The sequence below is a fragment of the Lacerta agilis genome, chromosome 14, assembly GCF_009819535.1.
Source record: "Lacerta agilis isolate rLacAgi1 chromosome 14, rLacAgi1.pri, whole genome shotgun sequence".
Classification (NCBI taxonomy): Eukaryota; Metazoa; Chordata; class Lepidosauria; order Squamata; family Lacertidae; genus Lacerta; species Lacerta agilis.
Window position 1 is genome coordinate 16,818,163 of NC_046325.1, and position 17,115 is coordinate 16,835,277.

General features: G+C 46.5%; 2 protein-coding genes across 3 annotated transcripts; one reads left to right on the forward strand and one right to left on the reverse strand.

The window, feature by feature from the left end:
* Positions 1-341: 341 nt before the first annotated feature.
* Positions 342-9,076, forward strand: LOC117058877 (suppressor of cytokine signaling 3-like). Its single transcript, XM_033170290.1, has 2 exons — positions 342-1,175; positions 8,289-9,076. Exon 2 carries the CDS (start codon positions 8,340-8,342, stop codon positions 8,952-8,954), a length of 615 nt encoding a protein of 204 aa, XP_033026181.1. The 5' UTR covers positions 342-1,175; positions 8,289-8,339; the 3' UTR covers positions 8,955-9,076.
* A 2,244-nt stretch (positions 9,077-11,320) lies between these two features.
* On the reverse strand, positions 11,321-15,994 carry RPS9 (ribosomal protein S9). Of its 2 annotated transcripts, XR_004427863.1 has the most exons (6): positions 15,921-15,994; positions 14,335-14,454; positions 14,112-14,234; positions 12,518-12,704; positions 12,176-12,370; positions 11,463-11,591 (listed from the first exon to the last, which is right to left on the reverse strand). XR_004427863.1 is itself a non-coding variant. In XM_033169626.1 (5 exons), the coding sequence occupies exons 2-5, from the start codon at positions 14,429-14,431 to the stop codon at positions 11,414-11,416; spliced, it is 585 nt and encodes a 194-aa protein (XP_033025517.1). In that variant the 5' UTR covers positions 14,432-14,454; positions 15,921-15,990; the 3' UTR covers positions 11,321-11,413. The 2 variants fall into 2 exon arrangements, 1 of the variants encoding a protein (XP_033025517.1); XM_033169626.1 differs by lacking the exon at positions 12,176-12,370 and having other exon boundaries at positions 11,321-11,591; positions 15,921-15,990.
* Positions 15,995-17,115: the final 1,121 nt, after the last annotated feature.

The window sequence follows — 17,115 nt, forward strand, 5'->3', positions numbered from 1 at the left end:
TGGGACGCCCGGCCGCGAGGGGGTTAAACGGGTCTCGCGTGGCTGTTGTTTTTTTTGCTTTTCGGCCCTCGGGATCTCCCTGCAAGCCCTGGATCACCTTACCCAACCTCTCTTCCCTCTTCTGCTGCAGGGATAGGCGGGGACCAGCTCGCTTTCCCCTCCTCCTTACCAACAGTCCCCTCCACACTTCCAGGAATCACCCAGAAGAAAAAAAGCAGGAGGGGGAGGGAGCCTACCGGGGTTTACACAGCCACTTCCTGCCAATCAGGAGCCTGCCAGCCACCTCCGGCGGCCAATGAAAGTTCTGACCATTCATAAAAATAAATACTCTTGCCACACTCCACCCCAGCCACACACAGGCACCAGGAATCCAAGCCTCTCTTTCCCCCAGCGTGTCAGTTTCCCCGTGAAATATACAAGCTCCTCTTGGAACCGGAGCAGCTCAAATATTATTCTTGTAGCTCTCGCTCGCTTTCCCGCCCTACTCCGTCCCCTCCAGCTCCCAGCACGATGCAGCCAGCAGCAGCCACACGCTGACATGAGATGCGAGTTCACCGGCTCTCGCTCTCTTCTTCCCCCTCCTCCTCCCCCCGCCGACCAGCCCCGCTTTACTCCGCTAACGGGAAAAGCGCTTCAGAAACGCGCGCGCACATTCACACGCACTTCCAGGAAACCAGAAAGACGCTGCGATTCTTGGCGAGAGGAAACGGATCGGCCGGCCTTTCTGCGCGCACACTCCTCCCCCCTCCTCCTCCCCCTCCGCCCCGAGCAACTTCCACCACTTTCGACTCCTCTTGAGTAGTCCTAATCCGGGAGGTATCCGGTGTGTGTGTGCGGGGGAGGGGGATGTGGAGGGGAGAGAGAGATTAATTGGCCCAGCCTGGGAACAAGCCTCCCATCCGGTGCGCCCCAGGCGCGCGGGGCGTTTGCAGACTCTGATCGGCGCACCGCTTCCCTCTCCCGACCACAACCCGCCCCCCTCGCCGGCGTTGCAAGTATGGCAAAGGCAGGCGATCGGACTGGGCTCGGTTTCGGCAGAGGATCCCGCGAAGGGGAGAGCATTTTTAAATTTTGATATCACCCCCCCCCCGCACCCGTTTCATCCCTGCCTCTCTTTTCTTCCACTCTTGGAGAGAGAAACACACAGGCACCTCTCTGCTTTCATGCCGCCAAAGGTAAGTGAGTTTTAAATAACGACGACGACGACGGCGAGAGCAATAGTAACCCCCACCCCACTCCCTGTTTTATATTGTTGATGCCAGAAGTGGGGAACAGGGCTGAGATTGCAAAGGTGGGGAGAAGAAGACGACGACGACAGGACCAGCCCGCCCAGGGCTGGAAGCGAGGAGCAGTCAGTGCCTGGGTAACTTGGGCTCTTGCACTGTTGTTGTGGTTTTCATGTCGGGTGCTAGTCAGCTTAGGAGAAATAACTTTCTCCAAGTTTAATTCTGTATCCTCGTCGTAAAGGATTAATTATTATGACGATTATTAATTATTTAGGGAAATAAGGGGAATCCAGATTATAGGCAAGCAGCACGGTGGCTTAGGTTGGTTTGGGGAGGGGTGAACAAAGACTAGAATCTGTACAAATTGGAAATCTATGACAAAAAAACCTCAAAGAAAATGCAAACTTCGAAAACATTTAACATTTTGCTTTTGAGAGCTGACTTCTGGAGGATATTAATGTTCTATCTGTGTGGCTGTTGTAATTAAAACAAAACAATATGAACAGCCAACTTGCTACATTCAGGACTTTTCCATTTCCACCACACACGCCTTTAAAAAAAACCCAGTGGGATTGCACAACTGGGAGTATTGGGAGGCAAGTGGAAAATCAGCAGGATTTTTAAATTCAGCTAACCCAATAGAAAATTTATTTAGGAGTTGGTTTTCGAACCGTAGCAAAACCTTGCTTGGAAGCCCCAGTTTATTTCCACATATTCCCCTTGTAAAGATGAAGAGTGTTTCTTTACTATTTTGTGGAATTCTATCAACATCATCATTATTTGTTATCACCAGCATCAAAATAGGTATTGATTGCCTTTCCATAAACCATACTGAAGGCATTGTTGCTGCTTTAAAAATGAAGGAGACAATAACATGTAATTAAGAGCAGCAAGAAAAGGAGGGGCCTTTTGGGGTAAAGGCTGCAACTCAGAGGAAGAGAATCTACTTTGCACTGCAAAAGGTTCCCTGTTTCAGGGCATGTTCCGTGTCTGAAACCCTGGAAAACCACTGCTAATGGTGCTAATACTGAACTAGACGGACTAATTGTCTGACTGTGTTTAAGGCTTTTTTACTCTATGTTCCTACAGTCCAACCCAAGATGTGCATATTTAAGTCCTGTTTATTTAAGTGGAAAACTTATGCCCATGCTTAAGCCTTCCGTTTTAAATGTGATCCCCTTTTCTAAAGCCTTCAAGTCCAAAACGACTGCAAAAAAGTTTTGCTAACAAGAGAGAGAGAGGAAGAGAAAGAAAGGCAATGAGGTGTGGCCAGCTTGGCAGGGTGTTCTGCCATTGTGATGCCACTGTTGAGGAGACTCTTCCTTAAGTATAGAGGAAAAGGTGTGTGGGACTTGGAGTAAAACTTCCTTAGATGATCACTGGTGCCATGAATGTTCATAGACTGGACATATGTGCCTCTTGTTTATGGTTAACCATCAAGGACTCTATTTAAACCCATGCAGAGATTCAACAGGTAACCTCCTCGAGGGGACCATTCTGCAGCTTCCCCCCCCCGCCCCCCTTGGGAGTGAATTGTCCAACTGCACCTAAGGCAGAAGGAAAACCCAGAGCACCGACTCACACAGAGATATGATAGGCAACATCCATCTGACATTTGACAGCAGCTCTTGTATGACTAGAAGCTGCTAGCACAGCTGATCCAAGCAGGATTTCTCTCCTCCAGCAAAGACTGGAAAGCTAGAGCAGCGACTCGCTCAGAGAGGCAGCCTTATTGTGGATGGGTACTTCAGGCTCACACAAACAGTCAATCATTTACTTTCTTTTTTTATGGGAAAAAAATAATATCGGAATCTGACCTATGCCTGGCCAGGCTGCTGATCCATCTAGAATGTAGATCTATCTACTGCCTTTCCCATCACCTGCTACCGGATGATTTTAAGTGGGGGTCCAGGAATTGACCCTGTGACCATCTGCATCCAAAGCTTGTGCTCCACCCACTGAGCCATTGTCCCCTTCCCCAGTTCCCTAATGGCAGGCTTGCAGTTTCTTCATAGTGTTGCGCTTAGGTAATTTTAGACTCCGGACACTAATGGGCTCGCAGCCTGCCCCACTTTAGGCGGTCATGTGTTTTGCTTCCCTTTCTTCAGAATGTGGCAAGCCTTTCACCCCCTGTTCCTGCTGCTGAGAGAGACAGCCGGACCTCTGGCACAAAGACTTGCCCCATGGCAGCCACTGTTTGCTTGTGGCACCCAAGTTGGCAGGGACATTGATGGGTAACTTAACAGTTTCAAGGCCTGGACACACAAAGGCAAACATTAGCATAACATTTGCTTGTGCTAATGTATATGGAGAGATGGGAACATAGGTAGAGATGCCAAGGGATTGAATCTTGAGACTTTCTGCAGATGCTCCAACCACTAAGCTGACAGCCTTCCCCCTTTAAAAAACAAAAACAAAAAACCACCCACAGATTTCTCACCCAAATCATCCCAGTAACCTAGAGCTCCTTCAAGAGCATGCATTCAATTTCCCTTGAATTCATTACCTGCCTTCAAACACTAGGGGGCATTGGAAAAAGGTTTGGAAACCCTCCCCCCCCCCATCTCTCATGGGCCCACCTGTATCAACTCTACAGTTTGGGAATTACCAAATTCCCAACATTTGCGTGTGGGTGTGGAGGTTTTATTTCTGCATCAGAAGCTCATCACAACCCTGCCAGCCTGTACAGGATGCTTGGCGGTGGGGGGGTGGGGGTGTGTGATTTCTGCCTGAAGTATGATAGGTGCAGAAAGCACTGCCCAACTAAAAAAAATTCCCCCAGGAGAGATTGGGCAACAGGGTACTGTACTAGAATCCTGCTGCCACATCCAAGCCCATGTATCTGAACAACAGAACTGTGCTCTAATGGCATATAAATCCCCACCCTCCCTCTCAGTATTATTCACAGATGCCTCCTTTAAAAAATAAGAAGAAATCCCATATATTGTTTTTAATATTTCTGGAGTAGCATTCGCCACGTCGATTCTGCTGTGGGAATGAATGCTTCCAAAAGCACTTTTCTGGCAGAGGTTTTTTGTAAACAATGGCATAGCATAGCTTCCCCCCCACCCACAAAAAAGCAAGTTAACCACACCCATCCTTTTTTTATATATAAAGATTTTATTATTTTCCATATATAAACAAAAGAAAAATACAAAAATACATGATAGACAATAAACAATAAACAACAACTATAACAATGACAATAACAATATACATAAGAAAAAACACAAATACATACCTAAACATACACCTATTCATCTTCTTTATTCTATCTTCTTTACATACATTAAGACTTCCCCCGTTCCCCCCACTGCATTCAAGACTAATATATAATTTGGGTAGCTTTGTATCTTTTTCCATAAATCTTTACCTTATCTCTCAATAAACTTTAAATTAATTAAACAAATATAGATTCTCACTTAAACTCAATATCTTTAGATACTCTTAAACATTTATAACATTCACATCTAAACTTCTTCTACACTATTCTATCTAACATAAACAAGCTAAAGCCGATTCTGTTAGCTAATTCTGCTCAAATATTCAATTTTACACATTTGACTAAGTAATCCTTAAATTTCTTCCACTCCTGCGACACCTTCTCCTCCCTCTGGTCTCGGATTCTCGCGGTCAGTTCGGCGAGCTCCATAAAGTCCATTAGCTTCATCTGCCATTCTTCCACTGTCGGAGTCTCTTCGCCTAACCACACCCATCCTAGTTAGTCTCCTCCCCCTAACTTTTTCAAAGGGTCTCGGGAAGCAGCTACAGTGGGATGAGAAGATCTTGCAAGATGGTGTCAGCAGCAGGATGGTCACTGCAGCCTGATGTGTTTGGGGGGTTTTACCACTTCAGTATCGAAACAGGAAGAATTGAACGATGCGAGTGTTTTCTCTTGCACTCTGCCCATGGAAGCTAGTATGTTGTGGGAATGATTCTTGATTTCTGTATGCAGGGATGTTTTGGTGTGGGGAAACTTGTCGAATGTGCAGCCTTCAGCTTCCAGTGGTACAGTCCTGAGGAGACTTTACCAGGCGGAGCCTTATATTAGCTCTAAAACTGGGGTTCAGAACTTGTTGCTTTTTATGCTCGCAAGCAGATATGCATTGGGTGAAGTTTCCCTATCACTACAGCTCTCTCAAGGAAAAGCATCACTTGTTGAATTGCTGGCAAAGCCATATGATGCCTACCAGAGGAGAACAAAAAATATGGCAACCCTGGTCTAAGCCACGCTTGAGTAGTATTTGAGTCCTTATTATAGGAGACTACCAAGAGGTTCAGACCTAGAGGGCACCAGCTTTAGGAAGACTGGTGTATATTGTTCTGAGATGGGTAACAACTTTTGGGTTCTTAATGTGTGCAGTTTGCCAATCTATGGGAAGTCCTAGGCAGCTGGACAGTTCAAATTATTTGAGAATGTGCAATGAACACAACAGTGATTCCTTTCCAAAGTGACAAAAAAGGTCTTTGCTTCCGCTTTCCCAGGAAGTAAGAAGTTGCAGGGTGTGTTTCCTTTTAATGAAAGTATCAGTTACAAAGGCTTTACAGCAGAGGTTCATTTATAAGAAGACAACAACATTTTGGGTGCAAACAGGCTTATATTTATCAGGCCCCGCAAATGCTATTTTGGGTAGTAGACTCTCAAGGTGGTACTAGTTGAACCGCTACAGCCCACCCCAAGACTTCACGGCCAGCTCTCTGATGAGATTCCTTGTATGGCTCCCTATCTCCACCCCAAACTCTGGTGGGTGTTGCATTCCAGAGGAAGGAGAGAGGTTTCCATCCATCAAGGACCAGTATGCTGTTTTGACTACCATAGGTGCCTCGTACAAAATCGTTTTATGACCAGTCATATCCATATCATTAAATGTTTAGCACATTTAATGTACCTGCCTTTCCCCCAAAGAATCCTGGGGACTTTGGGGAAAGCCATCTGTTGAAGTGCTGTAAATGTGCTTTAAATGTATGGTGTAGATGTGGTGTCAGTAGAGGGATTTGAAGCCAACTCTTCCAGGTCTGAATACATTTAAGCAGGCCTGGTCCTAGGATAAATAGCACCCTGGGGTGAGGGACGCCTGCAGCACTCCCCTCCGTGGCTGGTTTTGTAGGGTTGCCAAGTTATGTAGCTTGTGCAAGGTTGCAAAACCCGACGGTATAACATGCCCTTGTTGCTCCCAGGCATTCCCAGAAATGCTCATGAAAAGAGCCCAGAACTACCTGTCAATGATTTTGCCCCAGCAGTGTAGACAGAACAGTCAACAAACTCTGAACTTAGCCGGACAACAACACACACACACAGCCCTTCTTCAGCTTGGCACCCAAGGAGAGCAACACAGCTCATCCACCGCTATGTTTGAGCTACAGCCATTAGTTCCAGGTAATCGCACAACCAGATCTGCTGCGAGATCAAACAGTCTTCTATGCTTCTGTCCAGTTTAGTAACAGGAAAAGCTTTGGAGATGTGTCGGCAGAAGGTGGGAAAGGGGTGAGGCAGTGGAAGGGAGAGTACCACTTTACACTGCAGATAAGAGGTTCCTCCAAGAGCATCTTCTCAACACTTCGTCCCTGCAGCCTGTTTTGGATATACTATCCCCTGGAGTATGATACAGTGGGGGAAATATCATTGCTTCTTAGAATGATGGAATTGTAGAGTTGGAAGGGACCCCAAAGATCATCTCTGCTGCAATGCAGGAATCTCTAAAGCACCCACCCAGCCTCCACTTAAAAACCTTCAAGGAGAGTCTGCCACCTTCCAATACAAGGGAGTCTGTTCCACTGTTGAACAGTGCTTAGTGTTAGAAAGTTCTTCCTGTAGAGTCAGGATCTCCTTGTCACTTGAATCCACTGGTTCCAGTCCTATTCTCTGGAGTGGGAGAAAACAAGTTTGCTCCATCTTCCATGTTAACAGCCCTTTAGATATTGAAGATGATTATCATATCATTGGTTGGACAGTGTTCTCGAAGCGACTAGCATGAGTTTGGCCAAACTGCGGGAGGCAGTGGAGGATAGGGGTGTCTGGCGTGCTCTGGTTCATGGGGTCACGAAGAGTCGGACACGACTGAACAACAACAATCATATCTCCTCTGAGTCAGTACTCTGAGTAGAACTTAGTTGGATACAAGTCATTGATTTCAGTGGGTGTATTCCCTGTATGAATAATTGGATATCACTTAGCATCCTAATATGTCCTCCCTGCTTTGATATCTGGGCACCCAAATTTGCCTTTGTTCTTTTGGGTATAACTTTCATGGATGGTTCCCATAGCTACTAGCGGCAAAGGTTTGTGCAAGAGCTGAGTTTGCTCAATCGTAGCCCAGCAAACACTGGACAACATAGCTAAGGCTTCCTGCAAGAAGTTGAAAGCTGTGAAGCCAAGTGCTCTGACAAGCTTGGCGCACTGGAATGTCAACACAACATCCATTGTTTGATCTGGTCAGTCAAAGAGTGTTTTTTTCCTGCCCCCACCCCCCACCCCCCGAGGCCTTACCAATTTTGATGACAGTGGCAAAAAATAAAATTAAAGAAATTAAGTACAGCACTAGAGTGGGCAGAGACCCAGTGCCCTGGTTAGGTTGCAACCCACCTCCTGCCCAGTTGGCAGGTTGATCTGGTGGCCACAACCTCCCATCTCAGCTGGTCTGCATGGAGTTGTGTGTCTGCAAGTGTGTGAGGTGGCGACACACACACACACCACTGATGGACAACACCTGGAAGTTTTTAGCCAAGGGTGAATGTGGCTCTCAAACCAAAAAAGCTCTGCTTTAGATAAAATGTTAAAGCTACTTTTCAAACAAACTTTGCCAAACCTGCTTTGTTCAGTCATGCCAATCCAAGATCTTTCACAGCAAATGCACAGGAATAATATGAAGCATTTTTAGTTAGCGTGTCTCCATTTATGCGCATATTGAAATAGATCTATTTCCCAAGTTTCTTGGTTCTGCTTTTATGCTTTGTCTCGAGCAAAGAAGATGTTGAGTCCAGCGGAGAGACCTGCACCTTTCAGCTGGAGTTTGAAAGCCGTCAGGTTCCTGCCGCGTGAACTGTCTCTGCCTTCCTTTTCAGATGCTTCTCCGGTAACTGACTGAGCGTCTCTCCCGGCCAACTGGAGGCGCAATGGTCCCCCTGTGCTGGTGCTGCCCGCCAGCACCTGCACCAGCTGCGGCGGCCATGACGGGCGCGGCCACAACCTCCTACCACTTCAAGAGTTTCTGTGGGGAGTTTGAGCGGGTGGAAAGCGCCCTGGAACGCCTCGAGGCCAGCGGGTTCTACTGGGGCAGCCTGTCTGGGGCCGAAGCCAAGCGCCTTCTGACCTCCCAGCCGCCCGGCGTCTTCCTCGTGCGAGATTCCTCCGACCACCACCACCTCTTCACCCTGAGTGTCCGCACCAACACGGGCATCACCAACCTGCGCATCCAGCAGCAGGGCTCAGCTTTCCACCTGGAGGCCTTGCCAGGCGCTGGCCACCCCCCGGCCTTCCACTGTGTGGTCCGGCTAGTAGAGCACTATCTGTGCCTGGGAGCAGTAGAAGGGGGGCCTTGCTACCTGGAGAGGGAGGGGCAACCCCCAGTGCCTTTGGCCCTCACCCATCCCCTCTGCTGCAAAGTGCCCACCTTGCAAGAGCTGAGTCGCCGGGCAGTGCGTGCCAGTATGAGGGGCAGAGGCGATGCCAGGGCTCAGCTGCAGGGGCTGCCAGTACCGCAGGGACTGTTGAACTCGCTGTGCACCTGAGAGGCTCATTTCCTTCCTAACATTCCTTGTACAGTACATAAGCAGGACTGCCTGCACAGTATATTGCTGGGGGCGCCTGTTTATCATTATCTTTGTGGAATAAACCAACTGGTATACTGGGGCCAGCCATCTCTTCATTTCATCAAAAGCCTTCAAATTCATTCTGATGCTCTCAAGATGTCAAGTATCATCAGAAGCAGGGGGGGGGGGGGGGAAGCTGCCTATTCCAGGACCTGGGTGGGCTTGTAAGACAGGCCCTCATCTCAAAAGCACTTTCAGAGAAAGGTATAAAGAACTCCTGCTCTCGGGAAGAGTTGCATCCTTGCAGGTTCACATTTGTAATCTCGATGGCCTAAGATGTAGCTGTTGTCCTAGAACAGGTAAGAGTTGCCCTATCACGTCATAGTTCTCTTCTTCACTGAAAAGTCACTAGGAGATGCACTGCTCAGTGTTAAATGAGAGGTAGATGCAGCAAATCTAGCAACAATCAGAAGTGTAATTTGTCAGAACAAACCTGCAGTCTTCTAGGTGTGAGCAACCTCCGTTCCTTCAGATGTTGACGAACTAAAAGCCCCCTCACCACTTCTCATGCTTGTTGGGCTGATGAGTTGCAGTTCAGCAACATCCGAAGGGACAAAAGTTCCCCATACCTGTTTTAATGTGTGCCACAAGCCAAGGTTCTTAAGTTTAGCTAGAAATCGTGCACTATGCTACAAATTAGAAGCCCATGCTTCCCATAGTGTGCGGGGAAGGAAGTGGGCATTCCTTGACCAAGGAAAAGGCGTTCTTTGTACAGATCAGACTGGTGTTCCGTTGCAAAGGCATCCTCCTCTCTGCATCAGAGCCAGTCTCTGTGTACGCAGCTGCCCTTCCCCTTCTCCCACTCGCTTTTCATGTTTGACCACCTCAGCATCCCATTTTTCTACACAGAACACAAATCTTTCCAGTCACTGCCCTAAGGGCAGGTCATTACTGTAACTTGACAGGCCTCGAGAATGTTGACACAGGAAACTAGTTGTTGAGAAAAAGACGTTTTGAGGCAAAAAGAAACTACAAGCTCAGCTAATCTGATGCTGCATCTGGCAACTCGTGCGGCTGTGTATGTTTTCATAAAGAGCCTGGTGTGTGCAAAGGCCATGTCACTGGGGAGCTTGGAAGAGCAGAGGGGGCTACAGATCTACAGTAGTGCTTAAAGGAGTGGCTTCTAGCTTATTACTAGGGACTATGCTATACCAGTGACCATATATGCTCAACACTTGCCATGCACTCAAACCCTGTACAAACCAATGTGTTAAAGCTTTAAAACAAAACAAAAAATCTTAATAATTGAAGTTAATTTTTGTATCCTGTGCTGTTCCGGTTTACCAAACGCTGAAACTCAAGCCACCCTGCCCCCATTTAAACCAACTGCAGTCATGGGTTGTCCGATTTCAATCTTATTCTTGGGTTGTAGATTCTGCATTTCTTGTTGGCAAGCCAGATCTCTTACTGGAAACTCTGGGAGTCCCTGCCAATTTGTCTCCAAGGCGAGGTGACCCAGAGCTTCAAGCTGCTCCGATAAAACTTGAAGGCTAATTTAACTTTTAACTTCTGTTTGCTTGGAAGTCTCCTTGAGAGCAATGAGACACAGCACGCATGAGAGGTGCATGCAAAGTTGGCACCTAAAGCGCTCAATTCTGCTCCCGGACCCCAAATATCTCTCTTTTCCATCTGCCATCTGTTCCCGTAGATGCCTCCGGGAAAGATCCCAACTTGTTTCCTGCCAATTTCTTTAATCATTGCTCACCTTTATGCTATTTTCAGCAGCGATCGTTTCCATCTACTGGAGAAAAGGGTTGCAATTCAGCTATACATATATGTATGCTAATTCCAGGAATAACCCCCCTTGAGAGTGTACAGAAAAACAAGGGGAAGTATAGTATAGTATTATGGGTCCAGGGAATGAATGACCCAGGAGGCAATTGGGAATGGTCTCTCCTCTAGATTTCAGTTTCGACTTTCCAAGGCAGAGACAAGGGGGAGGGGGTTGGCGGAAGACAAAAAACAACTGCTCCTTGTTTTTGGACCCTTCTGCCTGCAATGGAGTTAACCATTTCACAGATGGAAAAGAGGCATGTATATGTTAAGAGTACAGTATCAGCCTCAAATGCACTGTACCCTCCTCAGCCACACTCCATTACTAGACCCGTTCCCAACCAATTATTGGCTGCTGCTCCTTCCTATGCAGATGCCCTGTTTGTCAAAGTGCTAGGAACAACCCTCAACCAAGTTTCTCATCTGAACAGAGCGCGCCATGCAAGATCACTTGTTGCAGGTATTATCAGGTATTTTCGAGATGCACCCCCGACACCAGAAGGGCTACAATATTTTATCCACAAATATTTTTTTATTGTGTAATGTTACAGTTAAGGCAGGCTTGATTCCCCACCGGCATGTGCGGAGGGGGGGCACCCCACAGCTTAATCTTCTTCCTCATCATCGCCACCTCCAGCACCACCCTGGCCCTTCTTGGCATTCTTCCTCTTGACACGACCTGGACGGCCACCACCATATGGTGAGCGGAGGGAGAAGTCAATATGCTTTTGGGAGTCCAGGCGGACGATGAAGGAAGGGATGTTCACTACTTGCTTCCTTACACTGAAGAGGGAGAAAGGAAGCAGTTACAGAGGTTCCAGCTAAACCCAGCAGCATTCTTCTTAGGAACAGAACTAGAAAGCTAAAGTGATTGGTGGAAGAGAGCCAGGTGAGGAATCAAGTGATCAACCCCCAATTCCAACACTCGGGGAGTTTCAAAATTTAAAAGCTCAACATTGGGAACATAAATATCTTGCTCCTTTTATGAAAGCCAGGGTTAACCTCGGCCCCTTACTGAATTAACACTGCAATCAAATTCTAAACATGACACTCAGAACTAAGTCCCACCATTCAATAGGCTTTTCTTACACATTAATAAGTGTTGAACACTACCTCAAAAGCAACTATGCCCTCACAATTTCTTACAAAACTGGTCACAGAACAAAGGTTCAGAACCAACCAACAACAGGAAATGCTTGGGAGAAACTGACTCAAGTTTGACATTTATTGCTGTTGCCCTCAGTATACAATGGCAAAGATGAATGCCTGGTTATACTGAAAACTGGGTGTAACAGCAGACAATTTGCTAACAAGAGGGATAACATTAACACTTTGTGCTGAGAAGGAGCAGAGTTGCTAGTTGTTACCTCTACTGCCCACACGCCAAGACCTTCGCAAGGTGTACGGCTGAGCCGCAGTGAACCTTGCCGAAATTGTTGGTGCTTTTGGCATACAGCCTCATTAGGCAGACTGCAGGGCTTTTAGGTTATCCAGGGTTCCAGTCCAGGGAAGGGATTGGTGGGGCAAAAAGACACACGGCTGGGACATGTCCACACATCTCCCTGCACAGGCCACACATAAGAGACATCAGATGCATTATTTCAGAGGTAGACCCTGTCTTTACAACCCACAGCAACTCAAGTCATTGCTTTTGGCTTCATTCTGCTTAAGTGAAATGCCATTTCTAAACATACTCCAAGGCAACATACCGGATGTGTCTTTGACGGATGAGCACCCGGGCATGGTGGATGGACTTGGCCAGGCCCAGCTTGAAGACCTGGGTTTGGAGACGCCTTTCCAGAAAATCTTCAATCTTCAGACCCAGGATGTAATCCAGCTTCATCTTGCCCTCATCCAGCACCCCAATTCTGACCAGCCGACGCAGCAAGGCATTACCTAGGAAAAGATATGGACATGTAAACAAGCTGAAGAGGCCCACACACGATTAGAGAAGTGGGTACAAGATTTATATATTTTGGTACGTCTAAGTGGCCATGTAAAAAGCATTCTCTATGAAATGCTAATGACGGGTGGGGGAGAGAAGGGGAAGAAATGGCACCAAGTTGATGCCAGCATTTGAAACTCCTTTTCTAGGTGCATACTGCAACAGGGAATTTCATTAGTGTAAGCAGTTTCTGAGCTCTGGGTGCAGTACTGCGCCTAAGATTTCAGATTAAGATTGCCACTTCTAGAAGGAAAGGAGGAACTTTTTCTGTCTCCCACTTCCAGCCACTCTGAAGACTGGAGAAGGGAGCCTCATAAGAATATTGCAGGGGCAGGCAGGGGAAGTATGGCTTCGTTTTTTGCAGTCTTCAGAGAAAGACTAGGCCAGTGTTTTTCAACCACTGTTCCGCGGCACACTAGTGTGCCGCGAGATGTTGCCTGGTGTGCCGTGGGAAAAATTGAAAAATTACTTTATATATAGTCAATATAGGCACAGAGTTAATTTTTTTTAATATTTTCTAATGGTGGTGTGCCTCGTGATTTTTTTCATGAAACAAGTGTGCCTTTGCCCAAAAAAGGTTGAAAAACACTGAACTAGGCCATATGAAAACTGAACATAAGATTTTACCTGCAGTTCATTCATTTTCAGCTTTGTATTCTTGTTATAACCTAGAAACTCTGTTGCAGCACCCATAACCTAGGTTTAAGGTGCCATTTAGCTCCTAGCTTTCATACCTCAGTTTCTAACACTGGTTGACACGTTTAGATACATACTACTAAGCAGCACTATAGTATATTACATTGACCTTGAATTAACAGTTCAAATCCCAACTCAGCCACAAATGGTGGGCAGTCTTTGAGAAGTCAGTCACTCTCAGCCTTAGTCTCTGATCTGACTGATTTACAAGGTTCTCAAGAACATATATAAATATAATTACAGCAGGAAAAAAGCATAGGTAACTGATACTAATCCAATACAGTAGATCTGGTCTATTCACTTAAATCTAACACAAGAAATGAGCACATCTGAAAGGCATTAAATATATATATACACACACAGACCCGTATCATAAAGTAGTATTTACAATAATATCTATATATAACACAGTGAAATCTAAAACCAGAGACCATCAACTAACCATTATGGAAAGATGTAAATATTACAACTGTCCATAACTGTAAGTTGATAATCTCTGGTTTTAAATTTAACAGGATCAGATCCAAGAAACTGGTAGGATTCATAAAGGAAGTGAACTCACATTCCAGATTCCTTAATCTGCTGGTAACTGTTAAAGGGATCCGCAACAGCAAAATAACCATTAAAGATGGCGACGGCTGGCACGTCCAGCCCTAACATACCCTCAAAGAGACGCCTCTGATCCTTCTCATCCAGGGTGAGCAGCTCTCGGGCAGCTTTGCGGATCTTGGCCAAGGTGAACTTCACCCGCCACACTTCACGCTTGTTACGCAGCCCATACTCACCTAGGAAGGGGATATAAAAGTTCAAATGTAACATGCACCTGCCTTTGGAGCGTAACCGTTTAATTAACAACTCTCTTTTTTTCATCCAGGATAAACTAACCAATCAGCTTCAGTTCCTGGTCAAGCCGGGACTTCTCAAAGGGCCGCCTTGGGGTGACATATGTCTTCCGACATACCCAGCTCCTGGCAACTGGCATGTTGGCCTAAAGGGAGTCCAGTCCTGTGGAGAAAAGAGTTGAGAGATCTATAGAAGTGGCAGGCAAATGAAACAAGTGAAGCAAATGAAGTTTTGAGATATTTCACAGCTACTTCTCTGTATAATTTATTATTACAGTATCTCATTTCATTTACACATTCATCCAAGCCTATGACGTTGGCTAGGCCGGCCAGAAATTTCAGCTCTAAAGCCAGCCTTTCCTACTTGTAAGGTGAATACTACGCAATGAACCACACCACCCAAACTGAGTTTAGGGTAAATTAAATACAAGTTTTGTTTTCTGGAGTCTAGACTGACCCTTAACTGAGACTACTGGACACTAGAGGGTCACATTTGCTCTTTGTAAAGTTGTGTTGGAAGGCCTGAAGGTGATATAAATCATGGAAGCTTACCCATTAGAAAGGGGGAGAATAGTTTCTTGAAGCAATATGCCACTTTGGTCCACTTGCTATATCCAAAAGAAGCTACTTGCAGCCAGTCAGCATTAAATACTGCACCAAATTTCAGTGCAGATACAGCAAGCAACTAAAGTACACTTTTTAACAATTTCAATAAACCAGCAGGCCCCTTTGGCCCCTTTTAAAGTCCTGTTCCTCACAAACTAAACTAAGCAAGACCTGTAATATATGTGGCACAATTCACTGCTACTGCAGTATTTTAATATGAATATAATTTGAACAGGAAAAGAGAGTGACCCCATATAACAATGGTTAAGCCCAAATGCTCCCATTTGTGAAGTGCTCAAAGATGTTATGGGCCATCAGTAAAATTATCTCAAAGAAAGGCACATTCCCTACTCATATTAAGGATGATTTTGCATAAACAGCATTCACCCACCCTGCCTCTGGGGAGGAAACATAAGGCTGAATCAACTCACACTGACAAAAGCTTTGAAAATGAATCCACCAAAATTATAGAAAAAAGAACACCTAGAAATAGCTGCTATTTTTCAGCAACACGTGGGGTGACAGCAAGTTATAGAATTGCAGAGTTGGAAGGGACCAAGAGGGTCATCTAGTAGGAACCTTTCTGCCCAACGTGACACTTTTAAAATTCACAAGACAGACAAGGCTAATTTCCCTTAAAAAAATTTAAATCACGTGAGACCGGCGGTTCGAGGGAGTAGAGCGTGTTTAATCCGCACCATCCACGAATCCCCTGAATAGGCCGAGCAGCGCCTGCTGCAGCGCCGCGGAAGTAACCACGCGACACGTGTGATCTGCGCACGCGGGGCTGCCCTAGTTCTACAACCCGCACATGCGCACTGAACGAGTGAGGCAGGGGCCGCGCGAATAAAGGCTCCAACTCCCTGATTTAAAGTGGATGCGCAACCGCTAAGGCACTTCTATCAGTTGGTTGCCGAGATCAATTTATTCGGAGTTACTTAAAACGTCCTTCTCGGCCACCGGGGCGCTTCTTATTCCCCGACACAAAGTCTCGGGTCACCGTGAAACAAAAGCTGAGCTTACCTTCCAACGTGCTTGACGGCCACTACTAAAAGGAAGGGAGCGGCCTAAGAAGGTTGATTATATATGTCGCGCGCTGCTCCGCCTACCGTCTCCACTAGCCAATAGCAAGGCGACGTCTTTCCTCCCTAACCTATTAGCGGAGGGTCCCTTCGCAGTGCGATAACCAATTAGTGCTTGCTCCAAGAATGATAGAGAGGAAGAAGTAGAGAGGTCAAGGGGAGGGTAGCACGTTGTATTAACGATTCAGGAGACGACCGCGTCTGTGTGCGGAGTGGAGCCGCCATTGCTTTGTGGGGCTGAAGCCCTAAAAGAGTTCTTCATTGGGGACGGGGAGTTTCTCCCTCGTTGTCCGCCGCCATCCCTGCCTGCTGTTTGAAGTAGGCTGAAGCGAATAAACAGGCGTTCCTGCTGCTTTTTGAAACCGACTGTCTCAACTGTTCCTTATAACGCCTTCCCCCCTCCACCCGTTGCCCTGAACCATAGAGATGCCAAAGAACCCACAATGCGTTTCCGCTCCCTTTTCATTATAGAGAGACCCAAAAATTGTAGAGTCGGACATACCTTCGCCGCTATTTCTCACTTCTGAGTCTTTAGATCTGGCGTTCTACTCTGTTTCTATCAAAAGAAACACGTGGCCAGTGACGGCTTTTTCTGTTTGTGTGCGTGTGTAGCATAGGATGCGTGTCGGCTCTTAATATTTTCTGTCTCCAGGACCATGCTCTCACTCTATACCCCTAGTATACAGCAACTATGGCCATTCAGTACCTTATGAGAGGCAGAGGGGGAAAGATGGTGCTTCAGTCACAGCCGCTCTGAATATTGGGTGGTGGCAAGGAGCATGTGTTTGTGCGGCAAAAAATGGCTAATTGATTCAGTAAATAATAAGGGGCGGGGCGGGCGGACATGGGCAGAGAAAGTGTTGGGAGCTCAGGCAGCTTCAGACATTTTTTTTATAGACAAAAACAATATTCTACATCAGTTTACATAAACTTAAAACAATATAATACATACTATACATAACCTACCTACATGTCCAGACATCCCCCCCCCCGCGATTTGATGGGGGGCAGAGACGGCATGCACTGTAGAGGCTTGTGTGTGTGTGGAGTGGCCAATCTCTCTTTGCCCACCCAGGTATTCTGCAGAACCTGGCCAGGCCTGGTGAAGCAAGCAGAAAACTGCTTGGACCCATGCT